The 23,328-nt window shown below is 40.8% G+C and overlaps 2 protein-coding genes across 2 annotated transcripts in view; one reads left to right on the top strand and one right to left on the bottom strand.

Moving 5' to 3' along the window:
• The window catches only part of tmem189 (transmembrane protein 189), a 52,782-nt gene extending 46,342 nt beyond the window's left edge, over positions 1-6,440 (bottom strand). The window contains exon 1 of the mRNA XM_034173045.1: positions 6,282-6,440. Coding sequence (XP_034028936.1) covers positions 6,282-6,417 — 136 coding nt within the window. The 5' untranslated portion in view covers positions 6,418-6,440. The remainder of the gene's footprint in view (positions 1-6,281) is intronic.
• A 9,476-nt stretch (positions 6,441-15,916) lies between these two features.
• cebpb (CCAAT enhancer binding protein beta) lies at positions 15,917-17,411 on the top strand. Its single transcript, XM_034173043.1, has one exon. It carries the CDS (start codon positions 16,094-16,096, stop codon positions 16,967-16,969), a length of 876 nt encoding a protein of 291 aa, XP_034028934.1. The 5' UTR covers positions 15,917-16,093; the 3' UTR covers positions 16,970-17,411.
• Positions 17,412-23,328: the final 5,917 nt, after the last annotated feature.

Genomic DNA, 23,328 nt, shown 5'->3' with positions numbered 1-23,328 from the left:
AAAACATTGGCATGCATGAGAAACTGTTTGTGCGGTACACGTCACCACTGACTAATGAATGTACCAAGTGATTCAGAAATATGATTTTCTGAAAAGGTTGTCAGTTCTGAAGTGAATCCAGTTCACAGTACATGAACCTGTCAGCATAAGTATGACTTTGCTAATGGGACAAAAAAAAAAAAAAGTCAGGTAACATTCCTCTGTACTTTACTCATAATGCCTTTTCTGAGCTACTTGACCTGAAATTCCTGTCCACTATACAAACTTAATGCATATCCTTTGGCAAGAACAAAAATTATGCTCGTCATCTCTGTCAAACCTTACTAACATTCAGATTGTTCCCAAAGCCTTGCTGCATAGATACGTATATGTATAATGAGCAAAAGGCTGTTCACTTTCTGTGTTCAACTTCAGACGGTCATTTTAAATTTGTACCAAAAGAGACAAATCTTAAATGGTGAAAGGAAAGAATAAGGTTAAGTCAGACTTGAATACATTAATGTTTGGACGCTGATAACAGGTATTATGATTATTATTGTAGCCGACAAGCCATCTATCAGAGAATTTAGGCACTGAAACCAAATAATGAGGCCAAAGTGCAGCTTTACCTTAACGCAGCATTGAAAGGCCACAAAAGCCCATCAGCAAATCAGACCAGACCTGAACCACATCCGATCCAACAGACCCAGATAAGAGTACCAGCCAAGTGTTCTGACAGGCTTTGTTGCGAAATGATGCAAAGTGACTATTAGTTTGTTATTTTTTTAACTAAGAATAACAACAACAACAATAATTTGGGAACCCAAAATTCACTGTTAAATTTCAATCAGGTTCATTCTTATTAAATTCATATTTAGTCCCTTGTCCTTCTGTTTCATTCCATTTTATGTCTCATTATTAACAGATTCTCTCCATAACAAAACTATGAATCATTATTAATATTCTCAAAATGTCAGTCACCTGTGTTTATCCCTATATATGTAAAGAAATGTGTAAATATTATGCCAGTAGTTTTCTTGTGTTCAGTTGAAGACAGATGTTTGAGCAATCGTATTGGAAACTTACGACTTTCAGATCAGAGACTGATTAATACTAACTTTATTTGCTACGTATCAAAAATACAGAGGAGGTGCCCCTTTTTATTGTGCGCTCATAGAAGGTGCTTTGAATGTCAATAATATTAACAATAATACTAATTGCATATTTTGATACCCCATGGGACAAGATATTAATAATATTTTATATTAATTACATTTAATTTTGGTGTGCCACATGAGGCCACCCAATAATAAAAATATTACTTAAATTCCTTACATTTTATGAAGGGACATAAATATATTTAATGTTCGCTACATTTAATGGTGCTCCAGTGTGAGGCATATTAACTGTTAATACTATTAATTATATTTAATTTTGCTACACTGAAGGGGTCAGAAAATGGCTGTACACCGATGCTCCCCAGCCAACCTGATGGAGCTTGAGAGGTGCTGCAAAGAGGAATGGACAAAACTGCTCAAAGATAGGTGTGTGCTAAGCTAGTGGTATCATATTCAAGATCTGAGGCTGTAATTGCTGCCAAAGGTGCATCAACAAAGAACTGAGCAAAGACTGTGAATAGTGTTATATATGTGATTTCTTAGTTTTTATTTTTAATAAATTTGCAAATATTTCAAAAAAAATTTTTTTTTCATGTTGTCATTATGGGGTGTTGTGAGTAGAATTTTGAGGGGGGAAAATGAATTTACTCCATTTTGGAATAAGTCTGCAACACAACAAAATGTGGAAAAAGGTAAGCGCTGTGAGTCCTTTCCGGATACACTGTAAAAACAGAGATCAGCAATACACTCACTATGACGGCTTTTGTGTGTGTATATATATATATATAAGCAGCATTAAACGCACAAATGTGTTGATGTAATGACAAAGTAGCCACGTGAATCTCATCACTGACAACGATTCGATACACTGCCAGCGATACGATACATGATGATATGATTTGATACGATTTACCCCATTCCTGATTTGATATGTTTTTGATGCCGATTCAATTCCTCATGAGATACAATGTCATTTGGTGCGATACAATGCAATTCAACACGATGAAATTATACCAAATTTTAAATAGAAAATAAGAAGCTGCAATTCAGTATGGTACTATAGTATTCTTCTTCTTCTGATTCTACTAGATGCAGAGAATTAGTTTTATTCCTTATAAGCAGCAAATTTACCAGATTCAACATTAAGAAACAAGAACTGGTTCCCTCATATTTGGAACCTGTTTGATCACACTGTTACAGTAAACAGTAAAACATCACTCTCAAGGAGTGATTTAAAGTGAGTCACTCATTGACAGAGGACCACCTTGGCAACAGTAATTTGAGATAATTTCTTACCAGTTTTGCCAAGTTAGGGAGCACAGCGGCAGCCACAGCATTCTTTTCAAATGACCTGCGTCTTGTCAAGTTTCCCATCTTTTTAAAAAACAGCCAAAATAATTCCAAATGCCTGATTTAAATGTTTTAGGTGCATCAAAAATCTCCTACAACTGCTTGCGCTGTTGTCGCAGGCCTCAATTTCGAAATAGATTTGTTGCGGTAGAAATATGCTTTCAGGCTTCCGTCCATGGTGCATTCAATGTGCGTCGGACAAAAAAAACAACACACACACACACAAAAAAAGGATGCAATCACGTAGCGACTGATCCATCATGATTACATCCATCAACTGAATCAATGCACACTGAATGAATCGATACACTCACATCGTGCATGTTTGTATCTAGATACTGATTCCTACTGATTAATCTCCACAACCCTAATATAAAGTATCGGAGAGCCAATAAGCTCTAGAAACAGCTCAAAGATGATCAATGGAAACACGATGTACGTGAGCTCAATTTTGAGCTTCATGGCAAAGGGTGTGAATACTTGTGTACATGTGATTACTTAGATTTTTTAAATAAAGTTACAAAAATGTAAAAAAAACAAACTTTTTTCCCATTTTCATTATGGGGTATTGTGTGTAGAATTTTGAGGAAAAAAATTTATTTCATCCATTGTGGAATAAGGTTGTAACATAAAATGTGGAAAAAGTGAAGCGCTATGAATACTTTCCGGATGAACCGTATGGCATGTTTCCACTGCATGGCACCTCCTCAACTCAATTCCACCTGCCTTTTTAGTAGCCAAAGCCAGTTTCTGGTTCTGTTTTTTTGGTATCACCTCTGCTGCAGTTCCAAACGAACTGAGGCGATAACCACCAGCAGGCAATGTGAAAACGCTGCAAATTAGTGATTGCTCTGAGAAAATGGTCACTGTCACTGCGTCAAAAAAGTTATCCGGAACAAACTCAGTTTTTAAAATATTGTTGGGCAAGTAGTGCTGCTTGTACTGTACTTTAGCAAAAAAGCTAAAATATTCACTGGTTAGTGTGTGCTGCGTTCTTCCTTTGTGTGTCGTGTTGAAGATGACAAGGTAGTTTCACACGGCATCGTTATGACAAGTCAGAGGTACTACGATGGAAGCACCTGGTACCAAATGCAAGTAGAGTTAAGGAGAGCTGAGTTCTGCTCTTACAATGTAGTGCAGGGGCGCCAACCTTTTCTGTTAGTTGCCCCGTTAATCAATAGGAATGTCTGGGCCCATGTTGTCAAAGCTTCATTATTTTACAGTTCACTGCTCAAATGTTTCATGTCCAGGTTTGTTTTGATGCCTCGTTATTTAATTTCTAACAGCTGTTAATGTTCTAAAAGGTCATGCCATCATTGCAGTTGACTGTTCTGAGTCGAACCAGTGGATTCTGCCAACATCAGTCTGAAACAAGATCTACTTTTAAAGTTGAGACTGTGTCGCAGGGGTATTCAACTTGTTCCAGAAAGGGCCGAGTGGGTGCACGTTTTCTTTGCAACCACCCACTCCACCAGGTGAATTCACTGATTAATTCATTCCATCTGCTCAAAGTGATGTTAATCAGTGAAATCACCTGGTGGAGTGGGTGGATGCAAAGAAAACCTGCACCCACTCAGTCCTTTCTGGAACAAGTTGAACACCCCTGCTGTATCAAGATCTACCAAGCCATATTGAAAGCCATAACGTAGCCACAATTTATTGTGCACCAATATAATAACACAATTTTCTGGCACACAGATAAAGTCTGAACATTAATAATACCGTCTTGGACGTGTTAGGCACGCAGAGGTGATTTAGCCAGGAAGTTTGCATTGTAGCTGTTGTGGGTCGCCTTGAAATGCCGCTGCCAATTCCCTTTCTTTGGTAAAGCCACATCAGCATTGCAGATAACACAAATGGATTTGGCATTTGAATAAACGAAAAAATAATCCTCCTCCCATTCTGAACAAAAATGATCAGTTTTCGATTTTCTTTAGCTCCCGCCATTGTAGCATGCCCTCGTGCTCTACTGTATCTCCTCGCACCCTTTCAACCCTGAGCAGACAGAAAGAACCATGTGAGATTTTTTTTTTTCCCCTCTTCATGCAATCCACTGGAACTCAGCCTGCAATTGACTGGTTGCCCACGACTGACTAGTTGGGCACGCTGGAAGTAGTTGGAAAAGCGTCATTAGTGGCCTCCAGGACACTGTGATTTGCAACAAGGCTTCACAACCAACATAAGGCAGTCCAGCTTTATTTTATAGGCCACTGATATTGTAATGTGGTATGTATGTGGTACATACGCAAACAGTGAATTGCTATTAGTACAGCACCCAATGTTATTTAAAACTACCCAAGGTCACATTTCATGGACAATCCTAACAATACATTTTTAGATTTAAGTTCATCAGCTGCCTCCTGTTAGCTTTGACACCACAATGTCCTTCTTTATGTCATGATAATCACAGCGGTTTGTCATTGGATGTCGTAGGAATTGGCTGAATACTTCCTACAGCATACAGTAAGAAATCACTGATCACCACAAAATACAGAGCGACATTGTGGCATTGAAGCTGTACAGGAGGCAACTGATGAATTTCAAACACAAAACATAGGATTAGGGTTGTGCACTAACTGTGACTTGGATAGTTTAAATGACAATGGGTGCCCTGATAACAATTGGTGATTTGCGTACAATAACATATCAACAGGGGCAGCATGGTGGCTTAGTGGTTAGCACTGTTGCCTCACAGCGAGAAGGTTGTGGGTTCAATTCCTGTGGTCTTTCTGTGTGGAGTTTGCATGTTATCCCCGTGTTTGCGTGGGTTTCCTCTGGGTGCTCCGGTTTCCTCCCACTTCCAAAGACACGCAGGTTAGGTGGATTGGAATCTTTAAATTGTCCATAGGTGTGTGTGTGTCTGTGTTTGTTTGTGGCCCTGCGACAGACTGGCGTCCTGTCCTGGGTGTACCCCGCCTCGCGCTCTATGGCTGCTGGGATAGGCTCCAGCCCTCCGCGACCCTTAATTGGACTAAGCGGTAGAAGGTGAATGAATGAACATATCAACAGCTACTTTGCTTTTTTTTTTTTTTTGGGTCACTGTGCATTGTGCCAACATGATAGAGGTGGGTGGATTTATCCTAATACTGATACCAACGCTGGTATTGATATTGAACGATCCTCGTGTAAAAAGATCGATACTACAAAAATGTTGATTGTGATAAAGTATTCTGTTGTCATGTACAATGTCTGGTGAAATTCTATTCTAGGTCTTTTGGATCCTTTGGATCTATGCAGTTTAAATATGAAAAAGTATCTATCTGTGATACTGGGCCTGTATTTACTTGGTATCGGATCAATACCAAAATTCCCGGTATCACCCACCTCTACAACATGACCCAAAACAGGAGCGGCGGCACTGGTCCCCACCTGTACCTATCAAAACCTAACATTTCAGAGCTCATGCAGTACTTTTTCTATGTTACTTGCTTAGTTAATCAGGGCCCATGTTGTCAAAGCTTCATTATTTTACAGTTCACTGCTCAAATGTTTCATGTCCAGGTTTGTTTTGATGCCTCGTTATTTAATTTCTAACAGCTGTTAATGTTCTAAAAGGTCACGCCATCATCACAGTTGACCGTTCCGAGTCGAACCAGTGGATTCCGCTAACATCAGTCTGAAAACGTCAAAACAGTCAGCAAAAGACAAAACCAGCCATTCTCACATGATTGTGTAATCACAGAGTGGGACAGAAAAACATGCCGGAAGAGCAGTCAGTAAGCTCTGGAACAAGGACCAGTGTCGCTCAGCGTGATTTGTTTTGAGTAGTTTGGGTAAACTACACAACCATGATGCCACAGACGGACCAACGACCCGCTCAGCGGTTCGACTCACCTGGCGAGTATAAACTGGCCAGTTCTCGGGCGCCGGCGTGTTGTGGGCCACACCTGACCGCGCTCCGACCCGGTCCCTGTGGCGCTGGGCTCGGTGTTTCTACTTCACAGCCGTCCTCAGTCACCATTCTCGCCATTTCTCCGCCGTTGAGCCCAGCCCCTAATCTCTCTGCTGCTCAGTGGTGATGCTGCGTCCGATACCGCAGCTTCGAAGCATGTGTCGAGCTCCACTTCCACTGAAGCTCTGGCGTACCGACACTTTGGTTCATCAACTACGTGATAGAAGGCAGGTTGTCCGTCTTTAAACGGACGAGTTTTGTTTTGTTAAGTTTGTCAGATTTTTGTGAGTTTTTGAAGGTACATTGTCGTATGTTGCTGGTGGTTTATATTGAAATACTCCTTCAGATACCACAAGAAGTCTTCAAATGGTTGAAGATGTGGGTTCTCCTGGGTTTTAATCAGGAACACTCACTCGTTACCAAAGCACTTTATGTTGCTTATTGTTGTAGCCTAGTCAAATTAAACATGGCAATAACTACATCCAGTATTGTTTGAGGAGCACTCAACCATGGAAAGGTAAAGCACTTCTCAGTAACACAAAGTCCAATATGCCAAGAAAAAAAATAATAATTTAAACAGAAAGTAGATCACTGTGAGCAACATCTTTTAAAAAAATAAAATCAGAAATAACTTGTTATATACATATGTGTATACATACATGAGTATATGTGTATCCACATGTGACCGCAGGACCTTTGTGGCTGGGACGGCGGTGGGATCGAACCCCAATCAGCTCGCACTAAAGACCATTCCTCTACCAGGTCAGCCAAAGGGGAATTCCCTGTTACAACCAAGCTAGCGGGAACATCTTTTCAATCAGGACCCGGGACCTTCATCCCGCTACATATCTCCCCACCATTTTTGACTATGTCCCAAAGTCACAGGTGCATTTAAGCATGTTCTGTGACTACCCACATCCAGTTCATGACGCCAGATTGTGACTGCAGGACCTTTGTGGCCGGGACGGCGGTGGGATCGAACCCCAATCAGCTCGCACTAAAGACCATTCCTCTACCAGGTCAGCCAAAGGGGAATTCCCCGTTACAACCAAGCTAGCGGGAACATCTTTTCAATCAGGACCCGGGACCTTCATCCCGCTACATATCTCCCCACCATTTTTGACTATGTCCCAAAGTCACAGGTGCATTTAAGCATGTTCTGTGACTACCCACATCCAGTTCATGACGCCAGATTGTGACTGCAGGACCTTTGTGGCCGGGACGGCGGTGGGATCGAACCCCAATCAGCTCGCACTAAAGACCATTCCTCTACCAGGTCAGCCAAAGGGGAATTCCCCGTTACAACCAAGCTAGCGGGAACATCTTTTCAATCAGGACCCGGGACCTTCATCCCGCTACATATCTCCCCACCATTTTTGACTTTGTCCCAAAGTCACAGGTGCATTTAAGCATGTTCTGTGACTACCCACATCCAGTTCATGACGCCAGATTGTGACTGCAGGACCTTTGTGGCCGGGACGGCGGTGGGATCGAACCCCAATCAGCTCGCACTAAAGACCATTCCTCTACCAGGTCAGCCAAAGGGGAATTCCCCGTTACAACCAAGCTAGCGGGAACGTCTTTTCAATCAGGACCCGGGACCTTCATCCCGCTACATATCTCCCCACCATTTTTGACTTTGTCCCAAAGTCACAGGTGCATTTAAGCATGTTCTGCTTACATCATACTGGGATTTTGGTTCATATTTTTCATTTCAACACATCGTTTCTTGGGGTGGGTGGTTCACCTAAGTACATGTAAAAAGACTGGAGCTGACAGTCATTAGCTCTGGCCACCATCTTGTCAAGGAACTGAATGAAGTTACACAATGCAAACAAAATGGTGTGTTTACACCACAAACGTTTGGGAGGTGTACAGACAGTCACCCAGTCAACTGGCTACTGAATCAGAATCATAATGCCACAGTCAGGGTGATAACAGAGACAACTGAAAGTTTAAAGCAACCATAGCGTTAAATGTTCAATTTCAATCCCTAAGAGACAGCACAGTTATCGAAATACTTAATGTTTAGTTACTAAAAGAGAACTGTATTTCAATCACAATAATCATTTGTCACTGAAAAACAAATGCATACACACCAAAGTCTGTAACAATTCCTTTCACAAGATGGCGAATGAAAATGGTTTGGCAATATGTTCTGCATAATATTGGAAGGTGGACCTAATTGGGTTTGTGCATCCAAAAGGTGTCCACCACTTTCTGAACGGCGCTCATGAGGCTCCAGGTTGATGTCTCAGCTGCCGAGCAACCTTGCAAATCACTTTTCTCTTAAATTGTTTATGGTTAATTTTAGGGTAAGGGTTAGGATTTAATCTCTCTAACAAGCAGAAAAATTCTCAAAATTTGAACAATACTTCCAATATGACTTTACCTTTGCAAATTCACGCAACCACCAGACTCATGTAACATCATGAGAAGGGTTTGGTTGCAGAAGGTGGAGCGCCACTCTACACTGGAAGCCCTAATCCATATTATCACTAAAAAAAACAAACTGGCTCTGAGTGCATGGCACCAGTCGTGTGTTATTGTCACCTTTCTCCATTAGACCACTCAGACCTGCTGGAAGAGCTTTGCACTTCTGGAAGTCATACATATGCTGGGAATTTCAATGTGGGGCTTACATGAACTTCTGGAAGTGGGCCAGTTCTGTTCAAACATTGGTCCTTTGCTGGAATCACATTTTATTAGCAAATTGGCTTTTGACCATGTTGTGCAGACACAGAAGAATATTTTTTAAAAAGTGAAACAAGCTTTAAAAGATAAACATGTTTTTTTTTCCACAAAAGTTGAATATTAATATAAATAAATATAAATGATTCTCATCAGAAACGAACTCAAAGTTTTCTGCAGTACAGTATTTCGACCAGTAGATGGCCCGAACGAAGACTTGAAACTTTGACCATGAACCCTATTTTTAACACATTTGGCACACACAAAAAAAAGTCTGACGCTTCAATAAAGCCTCCTCTCTCTCAGGGAGCCAATGACATTGTCACTTTCTCAGACCACAAATAGCGTAACATTTTTCAGCCAATGATGTGCGAGTTCATGTACTCAACAACCAATCGACGGACGGGAAAAGGCAACACGTATTTCCTGACCTCACCCATCCGCTCTCGACCATTTCCTGGATGTCCAGTAGATGGCGATCTAGCAAAGGTGACCTTATCTGTCAAATTATGTGAAGCTACTGGTCTGTTAAAAAAAAAAAATTAAAACATGCCTACCCTCTTATACAATGTTGACTTACGTAAACAGTGTGTGTCTGTGAAGAATTGCAAATGAACTGACTGATAATTTAAAAATTTTAGACTTATTTTATTTAAAATATGGATTTTTTCTAAGATGACAGAAATGATTTTAAAAAAATCTAGCACATTCATTGAATGAATCAAACTAAGTATTCTTAAGCACATTTATTAATTCCCATCATTCACAGATAAAATGTGATTATGTAGACAATTTATGATTCTGGTGGTTGGAAAATTAAAGAGAGAGAAAGAGAGAATGTCAGTTTATACACAGGGACTAAAACTTGATATAATGAATGAATAATTTCACTCAGTAACTTTTGATTAATTGTGCATTATGTGTGTGTGTGTGTGTGTGTGTGTGTGTGTGTGTGTGTGTGTGTGTGTGTGTGTGTGTGTGTGTGTGTGTGTGTGTGTGTGTGTGTGTGTGTGTGTGTGTGTCCATGGATGGGATTTGGAGAGATTGCGTGCGTATACATCAGCAAGAGATAAAAAGACGTCTTATGGAACTCGGGTTTGAGTTTATCAGAAGGCGTGTTGAAGTCTGTAGCCAGCATTTCTTATCGTTTGTCCTGTTTTTTTTTTGTTTGTTTGTTTGTTTTTTTAAACAGCTGCTTTCTCTGGCCCACCCTGGCCTACTTTTCTGCTGCGAAGGCATCAAAGGTCATTTCAGGCCATCTTTAATCAATGCACATTTTTCGGATCACCACAAGGGGGCAGTCAGTAGTCATAAGATTTAAAACAGTTTTTGCACAAATTGGAGAACCTTCAGATCATAAAATAGCAAAATATGACCCCTGTGTGGATTTTTTCCATTAGTCAAGCTGCCGAGATTTGCCTTTAGGGGGCGTCGTCAAATGCACTATCAGTAAAAAGACATCTCACTGCGTTTTATTACACGTTTATATGACATCTTTTATTAAAAGATTATTATAGCTAATATTTGACACAAGGTTTCCTAAAAATGGAAGGTTGTCCTTACTGAGGTTTGTGTCTTCACACCTCTCTCAACTTTAGAAAAGTTACAACATATACCTTGTAAAATGCAGTGAGGAGGAACTCAGATAAATACGCATGTTCATCCCCAGGTTCTGAACACAATAAGTCAAAAATCGTAAAGGCTAGAAACTTGTATGTCTCCAAATTTAAAGGGCATATAATGAAAATAAACTGATTAAAATTTGCTGAACATTGATGTTCCTGATCAATTATAAAAACGTTGGTTTTACTAATGTAATAAGCGGCAGGGGTGGTGGTGAAGTGGTTAGTGCACTTGGTTTCGGTGCGGCAGGTTCCCGGTTCAAATCCCACCCCGGCCACATTTCTCCATGTTAAGTGGAGTTGCGTCAGGAAGGGCATCCGGCGTAAAACCTGTGCCAATTCAACATGCAGATCTACCTCAGATTTGCTGTGGCGACCCCGAGTACAAACAAGGGAGCAGCCGAAGGGTCTTTCTTACTTTTACTACTAATGTAATAAGCCATATACCAGTCTGCCACCTGCTGGACATATCTGGGATTGTTGCACAGAATAACCTTTGCATCACATCCATGATGGAAATTCGGAACAGCTGTAGCTACAAGTAGCTATGATGAAATGAGCTTGTTCATCACTTTCTTTCATTTTCAAAGCTGAGCTTTGGTGGTCACAAAGGCCACTGCTGTTTTTCTTTGATCATGGCCCTGGCTGTTAACTCGGATCTCTCGTTTCTCTGATATTTGAATCTGTTAACTGATCATTGTTCCTGATCACTACTCTTTGATCCAGATTATTGAACTTTGACCCCTAATCCTGATATTTGATGTCTAATGACAGATCTTTGATCATTAGCACTAAATTTTGGTTCAAACCACTTATCTTTATGAATGAATTTATTCAGCACACACAGACCAAAAAATAACAAAATAAACTCACAAAGAAAACAATCCAACAATGCACTCGTGCCCGAAAGGGTGTAGGCAGAAGCAAAAGATTATACCCCCCCCCCCCCCCCCACACACACACACACACCTTAACCAAAAAAGTACAAATGTATACATAAGTATATAAATATAAACATATGATAACTAATACAAAATATAAATTAATCACTGAACTAAAATTTCAAAACAAACATGCAAACAGCAGTGCACTGTGCATAAAAAAACAAAACAAAATCAATAAACCTAATTCGTCACACCATAAGTAATTAGATGATTTTGTAGAGCCTTTTAAAGCCAACCAAGTGATTTTACGTTATCTGGGCACAAATTCCAAATATTAACACCTTTAACCGAAACAATAACTTTTTACAGTAGCTCAAATCTTTGATTGTTGAAATAATAATGTTCCTCGCAAATTATAACTGGAGTCCCTCATTTTGAACAGGTCCCGGACATGTTGTGGTAAAAGTTTATTTTTTACTTGAAACATAATTTGTATTATGCTATAATCAATCAGGTCCCAAAATTGTAAAATGTGTAAACAGATAAACAATGGATTTGTTGGCCCACAATATGGTTTATTATTTATAATTCTTATGACTTTCTTTTGTAGTAAAAATACAGGATTTGTATTAGTTTTGTAGGTGGTTCCCCAAACTTCAATACAATACATCATGTACGGAACAAGTAATGAATGATATAAGGTAAGTAATGAGTGTTGGGGAGGAAGTCGTGCTTTAAACAAAATGGCAATGGCTTTTGACATTTTGATTTAACATAATTTATGTTTTCCAACTCAATTTATCGTCAGTGAAAACCCCAAGAAATTTAGTTTAATTTACAAGTTCAATTTCAATATCGTGTACTAGTAAATTTCTACTTAAATTCCTGGGTTTATTTCCAGATATGATGCACTTTGTTTTACCAAAATGAAGCAATAATTTATTTAAATCAAACCATTCATTGAACTTCTGTAGGTCCCTTTCCATCATGTCCAGAACCTTTCCCAAATGATCCCCACTACAAAACACAGTCGTGTCATCAGCAAATAAAATGCAACTCTCAAACTTAGAAACCAAACATATGTCATTAATACACTATAAGCACTCAGAGAGTGCAAACCTCCGCCAAGGCCATGGGGTCACTGACGCCATAACATTACACGCCGTGGACTCATTGAACCTAAAAAAGTCTAACAATGATGTTTGCTCAGTAGTAAAAAAAAGTTTCATCTGCTGTGACTGGATAGCATGTATCCTTAGCGCTTGGCATCACAGTTTATTGCAACTTGCACCTTTCCCAGAAGCTACTGTCATCTGAGCACTGATATTGATATTGCATGTGCTTATAGACAAAAACAAATAAGATACAAAATTCAATTTATTATTCAATTAAACTGCAAATATATGAATTTAACATTTATGAAACACTTCTCTAAACAAGGCCATAGGGTCACTGACCCTAAAGAGATTCCCTCCTTGTCACAGTGATCTATTCAACAATTCAGTGTTACAACCAAAACTATGATACATACACTTTTCTTTCCTTTATATTTGACATCCTTGACCATGAAAACATACCACTAGAACTTGGAATCACTTATGTTTATTTACTTTATTAGTTCAAAAGTTATTGTATAAAAACGGTTTTCTTCTGGATCTAGCTCCATAACATTTGAAGCTACATCAAATCTGATGACACCTTACTGAATCAGTACAGATTCAGCTACAATTTGGTGTTAGTTGTGCATCTCTAGCTTCATTTGTCACCTCACACTGACACATTTTCCATTTTCCCTATATTTTTGCATATTCTGGATCACCAGATCCGGAATCCGGATCCGATCATCACCAAACTTTGTTGTTTGATAGAACATTTGACTATGTTACACCCTAATTTTTTTCAAGCCTTTCTGCCTTGTTTTTGTGGAGTTAGAAACTAGAATGTCAAAATTCCCCCTATCCCGCAATGGTGAAGAATCCTTTAAAAAATTCCTGGATCTGGATCATGATCCGGATCACCACTAACATTTAATCACTTGTTCCTCTTGTCATTTCCAACCACTCCACAAAATTTCATCAAAATCCGTTCAAAACCTTTTGAGTTATCCTGCTGACAAACAGACAGACAAACGCGACCGAAAACATAACCTCCTTGGCGGAGGTAATAAAAGAACCAAAATAAAAAACGCCCAAGGACTGAGCCCTGGGGCACCCCACAAGTGCACTTCAAAAAGTCAGAATTTATATATATATATATATATATATATACACACACATACATATGTAGCAGCTGCGCTCTGCGTTGTGTTGTTATGACTCCGCCCATTCGCTCCCCTTGGGACGCGAACCCGCGAGCTCCGGCATGGGAGTCGGACTCTCTAACCAGAAGGCTAAAACCCAGGGCTCTGGCCTTGTGACCAGAGAATCCTTTTGAGTTGTTGGGAGTGAGGTTTGCTAACTACATCTGCACAGCGACACCTGCTGGCCTCCGTTACACATATCTTTGGACCATGGACCACTTCTCCACAAAGTATCATTAAAACTTGTTTATCTGGGGAGGTGATGGTTTAGTGATTAAGCGTTGAACTTCAGACCAGAGGATCCTCGGTTCAAATCCCAGCCTGACTGAAAAATCACTACGGGCCCTTGGGCAAGGTCCTTAATCCCCTAGTTGCTCCTGGTGTGTAGTGGACACCTTGCATGGCAGCAGCCTCATATTGGGGTGTACGTGAGGCATTTGATGTGTAAAGCGCTTTGAGCGTCTGATGCAGATGGAATAGCGCTATATAAATGCAGTTCATGAATTAATACATTTCAAGCAGTCAGCACTATATTTGTGCAGCTTTGCAATGACATAGAAAAACATCTCCACTAATGGTGTTATTACACTGTGTGATGTTTGACAGCTGGCAGTTTGTTCATTCATTCAGTGAAGAAAAGAAGCAAAAAAAAAAAAATCCACAAACTAAGTTGCTTATAATAATCATATCTGGCAACATCAATCATACACTTGACCAGGATTGAGTGGGTGTGTGTCACACAAACCACAATCTGGCTCTTGGGGCAATTCTCACTTCACACGCAGGACATCATATGGACTTCTGTGACATATGTCACAGAAGTCTAAAGCAAGCTGTTTCTGGTCCACACTTTGCTTATAGTCGGTGATTAAAAAAAAAATAGAATTGTGGGGACTTTTAAAATGAAACTCCAAAATTGTGTATAAAAGTCAGTCCACACAACTTTGGCACTCCTTTAAGGTTTGTGTGGTTATTCATTTAATTGTACCCCGGTCTAATTTTTAGCTGTTGAAGTTCTTTTCATAAATGAATGATCATAAATAAATGCGAAACATGTTGGGAAAGTGTAGTGACACGGACCCACAACAGGGGGCGTAAATGAACGGACAATGAAAGAGTCGAATATGAACACTTTAGTGTTGTGAATGAGCACAACCCAGAGGAATGTGAAATTTTGCAAACAGTCAATCACAAGGGTGACGTGTGGGCAGGCTCGAGGATAGAAGACGTCTGTCCTGAGAAGAACCGGAACCACACGATTTCCTCCGCCACCGAACCCGGAGAATACTGGAGCCGCCAAGTCCCGAGTCCCCAGGAGGCCACCGTCTCCGAATGTCGGATCTGGTACGGCTGGCAGGGAGCAGAGACAATAAGACATGGGTGTGTGCACACCCAGTAACAACAATGATGGAGAGTCCACCTCCACCTCTAACACACACTCGTGCAGCTCCTGTCTTAACACTTATCTGGTAGAGGTGTGAAGCGAAGCTGTCGCCGGTCACGCCAATCTCCAGATAAACACTCCGCAGGAAAACAGCTGCAAAAACGAGTTCACTAAAAGTCAGTACGGCACAGCTCAAGGCTGAGAATGTTACCTTAACAGGTCGACAATATCTCGGCAATGAGGTGGAGATGACGTCCGGGTTTTATGGAGTGAGATGATGAAGTGTAGATGGGTGACAGCTGTCAGGAGATAATGAGTGACAGCTGTCACCCCCGGCTGTGTCCGTGGCGGCAGCGCCCTCCCGTGCCTGAAGCCCGCACTTCAGGCAGGGCGCCCTCTGGTGGTGGGCCAGCAGTACCTCCTCTTCTGGCGGCCCACACAACAAAACACCAAAGTTTGCAAGTTTTTGACTCCCAAAGTCATTTTTAAATCTCACAAGTACCACACACTGTCTCTCCAAAGTTTGTTTCTTTCTTTTTTTTAACCATTTCCGACCAAAAAAAAAAAAAGTGTAACTGCGACAAGTCCTAATGAGAAGCACAGGTTGTCCGCCGGCTGTTCGTGCGTCACGCACCTGCGCCACTACACTACCCCGCCCATGTCTGGTTTGTGATAAAAACACCCCACGAGACAGGAAGACTTCTCAATTCCTCTCACAGTCCGTGATCACCGCAGACTGATCTCACTTGAGTGTTGCCATCTTTTACGCAGTGGGATTTAAACTCGCAAAGTGACAGCAGAACCAAAAAGGCATTCTGGGCGCCTGACCTCAGCCCTCCCCCACGATCCTGCAATCCGGCGGGTGTTAAGATCCATGGAAGTGGCCGGATTCTACGACGAGGGCAGCTTTGCTTTCCACGGTCGAGACAGCATTATCAGTCCCGTCAGCGGCGGCGGCGCACACTGGAAGCTCGGCGACTCGATGACGGAGCTGGGCATTGAGGACCGGGAGAGAGCCATCGACTTCAGCCTGTACTTGGACTCTGCGCTGCACTGCGCGCAACTGGCGGCGCCGCACCAGCAGCACCAAGCGGACGCCTTCTCCGACTTAACCGCGGACAGCAAGATCAAGAGAGTTGCAGCTTTGCAGAACTGCAAAAACTACACGTTGCTCAACGGGCTGGAGTCGAGTCAGTGCAACAACTTGAGGGACCCGAGGGAGCCGTACGCGCTGGGCTACAGCGAGCTGCAGGACACGCGTGTGGACAGTGTGCTCAGCCACGAACTGGCAGGGAGCCGCTACAGATCCGCAGACAGAGACGACAGCCAGGAGGACCCAAAGATGGACAACGGCTCCTCCGGCTTCGACATGAGGTACCTTCACTACCAGTCCCCTCCCAGCGGCAGCCTCGGAAACATCTCCACCGCGTCCTCGACTTGCTCCAGCCCGCCCGGCACACCTGCGCCCTCAGGTAAAAGCAGGTCGCCGTCGTACAACAGCGCCAAAATGTCCAGCGGCAAATCCAAGAAACGCCTGGACAAGGACAGCGAGGAGTACAGACTGAGGCGGGAGAGGAACAACCTGGCCGTGAGGAAGAGCAGAGATAAAGCCAAAATGCGCAACTTGGAGACGCAGCACAAAGTGCTGGAACTGACTGCGGAGAACGATCGTTTACAGAAGCGCGTGGAGCAGCTGTCCAGAGAGCTGGCCACTCTGCGCAACCTGCTCTCCGCCACCGGACAGTGTTAGAATCCCGAACTGGCCCCGAATCACTGCTGGACTTTTGAGGTTCCAGCTGTTGAAAACGGTACGAATGGACAGGTGACCGCACCGGTTTACAAAGATGCTCGGAATAGGACTGAAGTGGGTGCACGGATTGCGCAATCCTTCGCGATCCGCCACATGTCACCTTGCTTTATTCTCAGATGTCAATTTATTTGTGCGTGCGCGCGCGCGCGTGTGTGTGTGCATATGCAGTATTTCTGTGCAGGTTTTCTGTGAATTTCTAGAGTTTTCTCTATCTGGAGCAATGGTTGTCAAGGGAAGAGTTGTGCTGCAGTGAAATGATGCAACTCTTTGTAATAGTATTGGCAACGAATGAAATAAGTCTAATTATTTAATATTAAATGGTGAAATGCTTTAAATGTACTTGATATTTTATTGAATTAAAAAGATTTATACTTTGTTTAAACATTTTTTATTCGTTATTTCTTCTTTTCTGTCATTTCTCAGATGGTTTAGAGGCACAGACTTGCAGGACTGATTTGCTTTCTTCAGATCTTCAACAGTCTGAACATTCAACTTTATATTTGCAGATATAAAATTGGTGGAATAATGTGCCAACAAAATGCAGTTTATGCATCCAACAAAACACACAGATGCAGCGACATGCTGTGGAATTTTCCTTTTTTTAAATCAATACTCCTATTAAAAGATCAATATCTTTGCAATTTATTCTGGCAGCACAACAGACTACATATTATCTTTTTTACAGTGATATAAATTAAGAATGTTTGAATAACATCCACAAAAGGGGGCATTTTTGCATTTCAGTTAAAAACAGTGCAATGAATAAAGAAACATGGCTTCAATATCAGAATGTGCCCAAATAACAATTTTATTGTAGTTTCTCAATTAGAAAGGAAAAAATTTAAATCCAATCCTTTTTTTTATGGTGGATTAATAATTTGGTTAATCAAAATCACTTTGTTCATATGGGAGGAAAAGAAGCAAGAAATGTGCACACATGTTATCGGTGAACTCTTTAATACTTTTGTATTTTGAGCAAATCTGTGTCTCAATTGATTTGGACCAAAAATGTGATTTATAAGAGCTAAAATAAATAAATACTGAAAATGATACAGCTGACAGCAGCAGAAAACAAAGTGCATGCAGCACAAAATGTTTTATCTTTAGCACACAGCTTTGTCAATAGTGTGCAGGGTCCACTGGCCCACACAGGGGTTCAAGGTCGCACTGAGAATTAATCAGCAACCAGCCTCACACCACTTCAGGTCACACTCCAAACAGCAAGGACGTGGAAGCAGACCAGATAATCCCATCTTTAAAAAAAAAAAAGTGTGGGGTAGGGGAGACAATCTTCAGAAAAATGGAGAAGTAGAAGATGGGAGTGACGATGCAGATGTTGATAGATAAGTCGACAATCGGCTGCAGTTGAATTCACAAGGCCTCAGTCCACATTTCACTGTGTGTGTGTTTGTGTGTGCACTGCAGGAGACGTTATCTGTCACATGAGCAAGCAAAGCTCAGAGGAGATAAAGACAGGAGCATGAGACACATTGATCTGTAGGTGATCCATGACAGTTCAGGGTGGGGTCGGTTTAACAACTTCAGAGGTAAAAAGAAAAAAAAACGCCTCGTTTTTCCAGTACGGCCACATGTACTGGATGGTCACAGAATGGTCCTGCTACATTCTCTACATAAAGTAGTGTTATGCTGCTTTGTGAGAGCTGACATTTTAAATACACTGGATTTCTCAACATTTCCAGTGATGAACAGTTTAGCTTTAAGCTGTTGTGCAATATCCTCCCTCTCCAACGCATCATCACTTGAAGAATGCTACACCCACAAGTCAATGAGACATTGTTCTTTGTGCATCACAACAATTTTAACTGCGGCTCAGCATTAAGTGCAGGGGTGGCTCTAGTTTTTACACATGGGGTGGCCTGAGTGTTGTATGCAACCCAACTGGGTTATGAAAAGTACATTAATCTATGGGTTCATGATGGGGAAACAAAAATGGGCTGTTTTTCGTAATGGGTATGAATTCATTTTGTGACGGGGGCACAAAATGTGGGGTGAACTGGGGGATCTGGAGGTGTCGTGGTTAGCGTTTCAGGAGGGTACACACTTACGCTATTGTTATGGTTAGAGTTAGGAGAAGGGGAAGATTATAAATAGCAAAATATAAAAACCGTGTCACGAAAAAAAAAGTGAGCCCGTGCTGGGTGTATGATGGTGTTGGGCGATTTTGAATCAGAGCAAACAGATACTATTTTCATGAGAGAGATCATGGTGTCACCCTCATCTGTTGGAGTTTTGGTTTGTTAGCAGGATTTCTCAAAAGGTGTTGTCTATTCGGCTGCTCCCGTTTTTGTTCGAGGTCGCCACAGTGGATAGATCCGCATTGGCACTTGGCACAACTTTACGCCGGATGCCCTTCCTGACGCAACTCCAGTGTCACCTGGAGAAACACACACAACAGCTGGTGTTCCAAAGAGGTCTCCCATCCAAGTACTAACCAGATGCCGCACTGCTTAGCTTCTGAGATCTGACGGGATCAGGCTAACACAGAGCAGACCGGCTGCTAGGATTTCTCAAAATAGACTTTTTTTTTTTTTTTTTTTTTGTAAAATGTGTGGGGGAGGGGGGCAGATGGTGACACAGCAGTAGAAGTTTCAATATTTGATATAACATTGTAGAAAGGAAATGTTGTATACCTTGAACCTTGAAAACATGCACATGCCCAGTAATAGGAATTATCATAGGTGTCTTAATGAGTTGTCACACAAGTAAAATGGGCAGGGCTTAACCTTGTGACATAGTGACTTATTATTATTATTATTATTATTATTATTATTATTATGGAGTCACCGTGGGTCAAATCACTATTCATACAGTACTGTATAAATTATTTAATCCCCTAGAGGTTCTGTATACGTATGTGTGTGTGTGTGTGTGTGTGTGTGTGTGTGTGTGTGTGTGTTTAGTGTTTTTCTAAAAAACTAAGTTACAAATTTGTAAAGTATTTACCAAAAAAAAAAAACATTTTTTTTTTATTCACAAAAGCAGGATTTTTTTTAAAGTAAGAATCCATTTCAGATGAACAAAAATGCAATTATAAGTTTACAGCAAAATGAATTACTCCACAGAGACAATAGAGGATAACGATACATCAATAAAGAATTAACTTAATGCTCAGATTAGTTAAATGGAGTTCGGTTTTAACAGTAACACACAAGCTATTTATTTTGTTGAGTGTTTATTTCTTCATACTCTATCATAAATTGATATTCAGAATATTTCCATTATTTCTGACAGCTAATTTGGCGTACACATTGTCTTTGTAAATTCTAATGTCACAGCTATGTCAGTGTGCCTTGACATCAATGGGCAAACTTTAACTCCAAATAATATCATTTAAATTAAAGATTACTTCACTTACTATTACTTTATTTCAAGTAAACCTGACACATTAAAATATTAAAGTAAAGAAAAGCATTTGGCTCAGTTGGATTGACCATGAGAACAACTTGAACAGAATTAAGTCTTTAAATTGGAACCACCAAGACACCAATTTCAAATGAACAAACCTTTTAAGGTTTACTAGAACAAACAAAAACTCTTTAATGAATTAACAGTACAGAAATAGTGGCATAGTAGAGACTAATCCTGACTATGCCTCATGAGACCCCCTGCAGACCCATGCATAACTCTGGGTTCCTGTACCATGAAGTGGATGAGAGTTTAAGACTTCTCTTGGACGGGAAGCTAGTCCATCACAGGTCATCATCTTACCAACATCATCTACAGCAGAAGCAAATGACAACATGTCAGTGTCTGTCTCAAAGGCACAGGCAGGTCGTCTGAAGTCATCATACCTTTAACTGAGCCCTGGTCTTTAGGTTGTCAGTTCAACTCCTATGCCTCTGAGCTAACAAGTATAAAAGCACTCTAAGTCCTATATACTGTAGGCCCTAATGATGCCTATAGATTATCCTATACCAATACTCCAAGCCCCTCATAGGCTGGTACTTATTTACAGCTGGATGGACTTCTGGGACAATGCAGGTGAAGTGTGCAAGAACACTGACATGGAGCCTGGTGTACAAACCTGGAATTCCGTCTATATTGATAGTCCAACTCATCCAGTATCCCATTACAACTTCTACTACCACAACCACAATTTCTTCTGTTGGGTTTATTGGCAGATGGTAGACGTCTAGGTGCATTACTGTCACCAGGTAAATATGGTTGAACGTCTGACATTATAACACTGAAGTGGGGGCTGGTTATAAAGTCACACTATAGCTCAAATACCCAATGAAGACTTTGCTGATTGCTGGACAATACAATCATCTTCAAACAGAAGCACATGTTGACTTTCTTCCCGTCACTGTTCATTTTAAATCTTTTCACTTCTTACAACTCTTCTGGGCTTGTAATGGGAGGAATCCCATACAAATTGGGAGCTTAAGTAGAGTTTTCATGGACGGTCGTATGAGGCTGTGTTTGAAGGTGGGATGTACAAAGTGGTGTACTTACTGTTACATAGTTTTAACAGACAAAGTGTACATTTGTTAAGACCAGCTGCCATTGAGATACAACAAGACTTCCAAATACAATTATTTTAAGAAAAAGATTGACATTCATCCACCATAGTCATACACAGAGAGATATAGGAAGGAATAAACACTGTCACTGTACATGAAGTACAAACATGATGTGAATACAATACTTATTGATAATGTCAGTCAGGGACACTTAGGTTTGTTGTGAAATGTGTGGATATTTGAGCCACATGTGAGCCAGTGACTTACGTTCTAAGATTTGAGGTATAAATAATATAAATTTTGATCCAATACAAACATTCAAAAGCCACTTGGCACAAATTAAAGATATTTGATCGACATGTAAAATTGATAATAAACACTTTTTATGTAAGTTGGGTCTATGTTTTGATTGATATGTTACATTATATTATTTGAATGTAGTATTTCATATCGTTTTCAAAAATCTGTTTTATTATCAATTATATGAAAATAAAAGGATTCCTGTTAAACAGGTTATTGGAAGAGATTCAGACAAAATTATGCGAACATTTATAATATGTAAAACAGCAAATCCTCAGTACCCGCAATGTCCCGAACACAGTTTATTTAAACTTGAACTCACAGCAAATAGATTTTATTCAGCTTATGTACTGACTGAAACTTTGTAGAAATTGTGGGAAATTCGTCATTTTTAGCAAAAAACACATTTTAGCTGTCTCCTCAGTGTTGACAAGTTAAACTCAATCGCAAGGAACACTTACAGCATGCCTTTCACAGTAAACGCATTTGATGGGATGCTGGCATTGAACATTTTATTGTGAAATGGTGTGAGCAACATGAACTATCTGATGTTGTTTAACTTTGGTACCAGTAACATCAGCGAGCCAACACTTGATATTATTTGCAAACAAACGTGAAAAGAACATGTTTAACTGACTGCTATTCTCAAAAGTCATTGTCCTGCAGTCTGTTTTCTCACGTTACCCTGACACTGAGGTTGCAGTTCTTGGTCAGAGTTAGCTTATAGTTATGAGACGCCACAGAGGGCGCCATCTTGGAAGTACTAATGTTACGATGTTAAAAGAACAATTTAATGTCAGAATAAAGGTTTTGAAAATTAATCCCCAAAATTTTCATGTGCCAAACACAAGCCATATCCGAAAGCTGAGGACACTCTGACAAACAGTGAGAGAGACATGCGCGCTGCATACCCACACACAGATGTTTCTTGCTTTATAGACAGATGACAGTCTACACACTGCACACTTATTGCTATGATTTTAAGCTGTAGAACTTTATTTATCTGTAGAATGCTTTACATGTTCCACTGCCAATGTGGTTGTTGAAAACTCAATGAAAAGGGTTCTGGAGATGATCTAGAGAAGCTTGAATCTTTGACTGGACTGGGTTGCTTGACACGAGCACATTTCGCTTCAAATCGCAGAAGCTTCCTCAGCTAAAATTCTTGCTCTGGTAGTTGGATTTCTGTCTGACTCTTGTCAAGAAGAACAAACAGAAGCCACAAAAGCTGGAGTTTTAAACCTAACTAGACGCTTCCTACCGAGAGGCAGACTGCTATTGGTTAGTGACTAAACAATTGCTTTAATTAGCACCTATTGTGCTCTAGTTAGCACCCTCCTAATGACAGGGTAGCTGTCCCTCCTAACGATGGGACTGACACCTCTCCTGATGGCGTGAATGACTCATTACCATGAACAAAAGACTGAAACGGCTTTGATCTGAGTACCCCATTGTAAACAGGGGACAAAGCGTGTCTCCGACCCCCTCCCCAGTTAAGGCTGGGTTTCAACTGTT

The sequence above is a fragment of the Thalassophryne amazonica genome, chromosome 6 (genome assembly GCF_902500255.1).
Source record: "Thalassophryne amazonica chromosome 6, fThaAma1.1, whole genome shotgun sequence".
NCBI lineage: Eukaryota > Metazoa > Chordata > Actinopteri > Batrachoidiformes > Batrachoididae > Thalassophryne > Thalassophryne amazonica.
Note: the sequence above shows the minus strand (reverse complement) of the source record. Positions and strands in the feature narration are given on the sequence as shown.